We start from the raw sequence: 7,747 nt of genomic DNA, 5'->3' as shown, positions 1-7,747 counted from the left end.
CTTTTAATAAGCTTTACACAAGTATTTTTATCAATATATATACTTTCTAACATAAATAAATCAAAGCCTAAGGAAAATCTTATTTTCCTTATCAAAAAAGTAACAATGCCCTATCTGTACCTTGAGTAAAATGATACAATTCCAGCTTCTAATGAACAGCTCTAAGATGATATTCACAAAGAGTTAACTCTGCTCAATGCAGGGATGAGACCCATCTCCTAGTCTGGGGGAGGGGAGGTGCGTGGAATGAGTATTTATACAATATTATTTAGAGAGTCCAAAGATAGTCTGAAAGTCTGCTTTACCATATAACTTTCCTTATTGTCGCTAGCACATCTTTTCTTCTTCTTTTTTCTTTTTTTAAGAAATATGTTTTAGCTTCTTAAGTGAAATACCCATCAACCAGAATGTTTTTTGTCAACCTCTAAGCTATAAAAATTTCATGCACACAAATTGACAAAAGATATCAATACAGAGCAAAAACATCCAATTTAAATATTTTAGGCAGTTTTATTTAATAAATAACTTCAGTAAACAGCATTGTAAAAAGTGAACTGTTAAAATTAAAAGGCACTTAAAACAAGGATGTGACTGGTATGAAACAAAATGGGCAGCTCTGACAGTGAGAAGTAACTATACAGTGGTCTATTACGGCACTGCCTGAAAGTAAGAGTCGCTTAAGTGAGAGCTGTTGCGTAAGCCACAGTACAACTTCACACGTTCACTAAGAGGCGAATTTACAGAAAAAACATCAAAGAAAAAAAGTGATTAAAAAAAGTCTTACCCCCAAATTGCAAACAAATACATTAAATGATTAGAAGAGGTGGTAAAAAGCACCAGGCTTCAAACAAAATAAAATGAATAAAACAAATTCACCCAAAGGTCCCCAATTCAGCAAGTACTATGGAAATTAAGGCCTTTATGTAAATAATGCTAAATCAAGGACTTTTTTGCAGAAAATTTCCCAATACTTTTCCTGAAGGCTTGAATTTATAAAAAGAAGGCATAAAAGTTACCAAGATTAAGTAACTCTCAAAATGGCACACAGGTTTTAAAGCTATGGTTTCCCTTTCTAACTCTCTGACTTTTTCCCATGGCCTCTGTAGATCAAATATTTCAAAACTATTTTACACCAGTAACTCCCGACACTTGTCTTTCAGATATGTCATCAGTCATGTCTACTAGGCAAATAGCAAAGTAATAAATTTAAAACAATTCTAAACTAGCTGGCAGAAATTTACTGTGGATTCTGTATAACTGAAAACTGACATATCTGTAAAGCTAAAGATCAGTTTTAATACGTGATTAATAGAAACTCTCATCATACTCATTATTTTAACTACTGCCCTTCCATCACTGTAGACACACCACTCGATCCAATAAGAATTTGATTTCAACAGCCCAGGAGGAAAAGGTCAAAAAGGCACCACGTGACCTTATGATGAGGACAACCATCCTGTCTCAAGTCTCTGGTCAGTCCCTGGCATTGATGATAACATTATTTTCAAAATAATAACAAATTTTTAAAATTATACATATTGTACACTTTCAAAACCGGCATGAGTAACCCCATGGCGGTACAGCCCTACAGCTACCTTACTGTGACTAGGAAAAGTACTGCCTTGCATTCAGTGTTGTGAAATTTGCACAGCGAGTGCTCATTTTCCCTCGTACTTCGGATTGACAACAGTTGTCACAGCACTCTTATAAATAGGATTTTCACCCTAAAAAAAAGTGAGAAAAATGCCCAGTTACTCTACTAAAATCATGTAATATTATTTCATAAAACAATCCTGAAAGTTAGTCATTTTCATAAGTCATTTCCATTTTATCTGTCCAGATATCACACTCAATTTTTTTAAAGGCATTAATACAAGTTTACACAAAAATGAAAGCTTTGCTCTACAAACAATCTAAAGGTGCCCCTGTAGTCTGGCGTTATTCATTCTTGAGCCCTTTCTTCATTGGATTTAAGAAAGTCCTCCACAGCAGAGAATGTGCTGTTACGGTTTCTCTCCTTTGAACTAGTTTTGAATGCCTGTTTTAAGGAAGAATACCTCTCCTGAAGAATTAGCTTTTCTGCCATCAACTGCCTGATTCTTAAGCCTTTATTGCACACAGAAGGTGCTTGATAATTACTGGGAACCCTTGGCTTTCATCTCTGTGAGGCAGGTGTTCTCTTGAGGCTCTTCCACAAAAGTTAGTGACTTAGAGAGTTCTTGGGTAAGGCTGTCAGCGTCACTGAAGGCACTGTGGAGTCCGCCAAGTCATCACATGGCCAAATTTGCTTAGCATGTTAACAAAAATAATTACCATTCTTCATGAAATAATTGTTATCCTTCAATATCATATTGGTGAAATGTTTAATTTTTATTGGGATACTATATTTTAGTAAAGAGTACTGAAATCAAACCTAGTAAATGACTCCAAAACATAACCACAGAGATCTTTCAAGATCCACAAATATACTGACAGGGATGTTTTCAAGTAGAAAAATAACACACAACCCCACACTACCAGTTTCTTAAAAAATTCTCTTATGCTAGGTGCTACATTTAAATATCTGCTACAGCTTTCTTTTGTCTCCTGTTTTTATAAACTGAAAATAGACCAGGGCCAAATAATCCTGTATCAGAGGAAATTACAGTGAGTACAAATCAAATAAATATTAAATAAAAACTTAAATCATTAAGTTTTTAGGCAAAACTTAAGATTTTGAAATGTTGTTTAGGTTTATATCTCACTATAGAACCATTTGCAGTGATTTTTAAAAATATACAAAGCATATAAACTAATTTTTGCTTTTAAATTTTATTCACACTTCATTGCAGATTCTGTTTGGATCTGGCTTTCACTTGCCACAATTTCTGCTCTCTAGAAGGGTACCGTTTGGTGGATGACAAATATTAACATAAATTTAGGCACTTGGATATAGTACAGTATAGAATTATGTACGTAATATGGAAACAGTGTAAGAAAAAAGGAAGTGACTCTGGGATGATTAGAAATATTTTCATAGACTATAGATAAAATATTGAAAGATTAATAGAAACATATGCAAAGTCAAAGTTCATAAGCAAAGTCAAGGTGTAGGGAAAAGAATGGCACATTTATGTAGAAATATATACAGTTCAGAAGTCTTCAAGGGGGCACGTGTGAGTGTGTGTTCTGAGGTGTGGGGAAGGAAGAGGAGAGAAGAAAGAGGCCAGTGCCAAGTCACCAACCGTCCTGTGTGCCATGCTAAAAAGACTGGAAATCACTGAGGGGAAGCATAGTACATGAGGGCTGGGTCCTGAAGACACAAAATAAACCACTGTGACTTCACCTCAGCAGGTAGTCTGAATACCAATGCAAACATGACAACATGCCTTAGTGCCCCCTCACTCCACCCCACCCCACAAAATACAACTTGACCAGTCATTTCAGAAACATGGAAGAACTCAGGATCCCTCAGACACAAACATTATATAATCTGGATGATAAAAATCATATAGGATATCAGCTTCTGAGTTCTAACCCCAAATGGAGCTAATACACTATTATACGGACATTACAGCAGACATTTTATAATGGACAAAGGAAACTGGATCCTAGCAACTCATTCTTGACCAGTTCTATAGCACACATAAGTTACACTCTTTATTTCCATCTTCCTATCTGCATGTGAGGCTAGTACTGCCCATTCTTTCAAATATGCCTGGAAAACAAATTACCATTTAAATTAAACTTCTTTAAAATAATGTATTAAATACATCTAATATTTAAGACTTAAGAAGTGTAAGGGAAGTACAAAAAAACTCAGAAGACAAAAAACAAAAGAGAAAAACACCTAAGTCACTGATGAGTCCCAAGCACAAGTTTCATGGCAGAACTTACCTTTGGAGAACAGTTTGCCTTTCCATATACACAAACATTTACACTTATTATTTCAAAGTCCATCCAAACAAAAGCTGAACATGCAAGGTTAGAGGTAAAATTAAACTATCCATGTTAGGCACCATTTTAAACGGAGGTAAACTACAGTAACCCATATTAGTTTCCATCGTTCAGAGTGCAACCCCACCCCATCCCGAAAAAAAGCAAAGCCTATTTAAAGGAAGAGAACAGGGTTATATTCAGAAATGAAGTCCTCAGTACTCAGTAAAATGTCATCCCTGTGCTCACAGTGGAATGGCTGACAGTAGTGGCTACAGAATCATCTCTCTAATGTAATATAAATAGATACACAATGCACAACTGTGGGAGACCAGGGATTCACATTTAAATTTGCCTAACAGCAGGGGAGGATAAACTAGACAATTTTTTCAATCGACTTTAACAACCATAAAGTCGATAATTTATTTTTTTAAATGTACCCACATGGTAGTCTTATGTGCTGAAAGAATTAACACTGCTTGCCCATTATCTGAAATATGTTAATGACATAATTAATTGATGGGCAAACCTTGGTCCCATATCAGAAAAGTCCTCTACCGGCCATGATTTGTTTTAATTTCCTGATCGTCGTTCATTAATTTCTATTGTTTATTTCTACTTTAATTTTTCTTGAGAAAACATCTAATAACCTGTAGCCATTACTTTGCCTGGATTTCACTAAGGAATAAAGAAATTTTTACTAAACTTTTTCTTCTTGAATTATCCAAAATTTTTATTTTAGCTAAAGAAGTAACATTTTATCCAAAAATTAAGTTAACAATGTAAACACTGTTTCACGATTAATTATTGATAATTCCCTTCAAAGTATAATTTAAAGTACAGCAAAGGTGAAAATTTCACCTTTTCGTAGGACGCAGAAATTTCTCTCACATGAGAAGTAACCATATGGAATTGTCAATTTTGACTGTTTTTGACCTACCAAAAAAAGAAAGAAAAAAATCCCAGCAAATCACTTTCTTTCTAAAAGTGATATTCTGGACAGTACTAGGTGAGAAAGAGAAAATGCGTCCAGTCTGAGACCAACACAAAGTGTAGCAGCCTGCCCCTTACGGAGCTGACTAGGATTTTCTGCCATCAAATATAACTTTGCCATTTCGAAAGTCTTAAAATCTTAGAAACAAAAGAAAAATCTGACAAGTAATGGTTTCCAATGTTATGGGTACTTCCTATATCTCTTAAAAATATTAAACATTCCTGTATTTTAAGATCTCATTAGTTATTATTTTATAAGTACACTCCCATTGGAATCAATAAGCAAAACTGTGGGGTTGGTTTCCATGCAATAAAGTGATTTCCCTATTACAGTGCTTGCCCAGAGCAGCAGGGTCACTCTAAGTTACTACAAACGTCAAAAAGCTGTAATTCTCAGGAGGAGTGAGCCACTCTCCCTGACGGAGTCTCCTGAAGGCATGTGGTAGCTACGGCAAATGGCAGGTAAGACGCGGATCCCAGCCCAGCTGCTGGGTCTGAATCCCAGCTCCTCCACCGACCAGCCATGTGAACTGGTCAAGTCACCGAACCTTCTGGGCCTCACTCCTCTCACATGAGAAATAAGGATAAAAGTAGCTGGGAAAGGAAAGACAAGTTCTGGATCCACCAGTCAGGAGGATGTGCTCTAATCATGACCTTTTTATCAGTGAGTTTTAGGGGCTTACATGATTATATTAAAATATGCTAGAAGCACATCATGACAATTCAGACATAAGGAAGAATCCTGTCCACTACTGATAAGAGAGAAAATAATAAATTTGTCATGTAGGTAAAACATACATTCTCGAAAATAACTTATCCTAGCTTAAAGAATATGATAAGTAAGCCTTATTACAACTATGAAATTTTCAACTAAGTTTTTATTTAAAACTGTAATAGCATTTTTCTTTGTAAAGTCTTTCTTATCTTTAAAAAAGTTCAATGTTAGCTTTGAACATGAGAACCACTCAATAACTAAAAAGAAAAAAACATGTATAAATAAAAGGCCTTCTGGTTTTTAACGGTATTTCAAGTTACAATCAACAAACTAAGGATCTCAAAATATGTCTAGAACTAATAACAATAATATTGTTGTTATATATTGTATACTATATAAATGTTACATCAAGTTACATTTTTCTATTTTGCAATTTAGATTTGACATTCACTTTCCACTATTTAACCCTAAAATTTACATATAGAAATTATTATATAAGGATAATACCACCTAAGGCATAAGGCTGTAGTGAGGGTGATAGCTGACAGGGTGATGTCATACACTGCAGTTCATTAGCCAAAGCAACCACGGCACACGACAGATAGAGGGCTACCGACGGCCTGTGAAAGAGGAAACGCTGACGTGCTGGGCGTGACGGCCTCACGACGTGGCAGAGCTGGGATTTGACCGGGGGCCTGTCTGACCACAAAGCACATTCTCTTTTCCCTACAGCACAGCTGCTGCTTCTGTATCATAAAGCTTATTTTAAAGCACTTCTTAAACACTAACACACAAAAAGAAAAGCTGTAATACAGCCATATAAATAAAGCCAGACTTTTAAAAGAACAGCAACAGTGGTAGAGGACACACAGTGCAGTAAAAAGGGATAACAGCTCACATGCAAAGACGGAAATGAAAGGAAATACGAACGGCTACTTAGAGACCAGCTTTACGTCCATAGTTTGGATTCTTGAAATTATTAATAGGACTCTTGTAAATCGGATTTTCTTGCTAAAGTAAAAGAAATAGTTTCTAATGATTTCATCAGAAAAAAAATTGACATGTATAGTGTTTAAACACTGTAAAAGAATTTTTACTATTTCTACAGTTCAGAAATTTACTAATTTTTTTAAAAACCCGAGTAAATTGTAGTAAAATGCAAATGATTACAATTCATTTACAACTTAAAAATACTGAAGACTGTCACTGCCTTCTTGTGTCAAAAGATGAATACACGAGGGCCAATACCTCGCCCGTCTGACTCTGTATTTCAAAGCAGTAAATGCTAGCACAAATTTTCAGTAATTTATAGCTTTAAAATTTTTTATAAAGCAAGGTTTATGGCGTTATAATTTGCAGAAAGTAAATTATACCCTTTTTAAGTATAGAGTTCCATGAATTCTCAAATGGATAAACATGCCCACAATTAAGATCATCCCAAGAAGACCCCTCGTGCCCCTTCCCCCACTCCAGCCCCCAGAAACCACTGATCTGACTTCTGCCCCTACAGTTTTGCCTTTTCCAAAATGTCACATAAATGGAATCATACAGCATGTAGCCTTTTAAGTCTGGCTGCTTTCCACTCAAGGTTCTTTGTTGGGGAAAAAAAAGAAGCTTTCCATTGACCAGTCTGCTACACATTCGGGATTCTATTTTACATGAGATGAAAAGGCAAAAGAGTAGATTTAAGATAAAAATTATTAAAGAAATAAAAACAGTGACCACAGTAACCAGAAGACACATTCTTATAATGTTTTGTTTTAATGGGATGTATTTAAGATGTTTTCAGTTTTTCACTAAATCCAAGTTCTCTGAATAATGAACTTTAAAATATTTAAAGAGGACTGTAACAATCGGTTTTAGAGTTAACAAATCTTAGACGTATTACATTTACTTTACGAACCACCTTACTTTTTAGATGTTTTGCAACTTACCGTGTCCCATTTGGCATTCATTTTTTCCTTCTCAAATTTGGCAAATTCCCTTCTGTCATGAATTATCATTAAAAGCTTCCAAATCAGCAGCAATGCAAGGCCAATAAGAACAATTCCAGCAACCACACCAGCTACAATTGGAATGATGTCTGGACCAGTGGGGCACTCTGTCAATAAGGAGGAAAGAATG

The 7,747-nt window shown here is 35.4% G+C and overlaps 1 protein-coding gene across 2 annotated transcripts in view; it reads right to left on the bottom strand.

Moving 5' to 3' along the window:
- Positions 1–490: 490 nt before the first annotated feature.
- Positions 491–7,747, bottom strand: part of ITGB1 (integrin subunit beta 1) — a 45,527-nt gene continuing 38,270 nt past the window's right edge. Inside the window, exons 15-17 of one of the 2 annotated variants that reach the window (XM_046678453.1) lie at positions 7,558–7,724; positions 6,554–6,634; positions 491–1,724 (exon numbers count right to left, since the gene is read on the bottom strand). In XM_046678453.1, coding sequence (XP_046534409.1) covers positions 6,560–6,634; positions 7,558–7,724 — 242 coding nt within the window. In that variant the 3' untranslated portion in view covers positions 491–1,724; positions 6,554–6,559. The remainder of the gene's footprint in view (positions 1,725–6,553; positions 6,635–7,557; positions 7,725–7,747) is intronic. The other variant, XM_046678454.1, reaches the window with a different exon arrangement.

Source organism: Equus quagga, chromosome 12 (genome assembly GCF_021613505.1).
Source record: "Equus quagga isolate Etosha38 chromosome 12, UCLA_HA_Equagga_1.0, whole genome shotgun sequence".
Lineage (NCBI taxonomy): Eukaryota > Metazoa > Chordata > Mammalia > Perissodactyla > Equidae > Equus > Equus quagga.
Note: the sequence above shows the minus strand (reverse complement) of the source record. Positions and strands in the feature narration are given on the sequence as shown.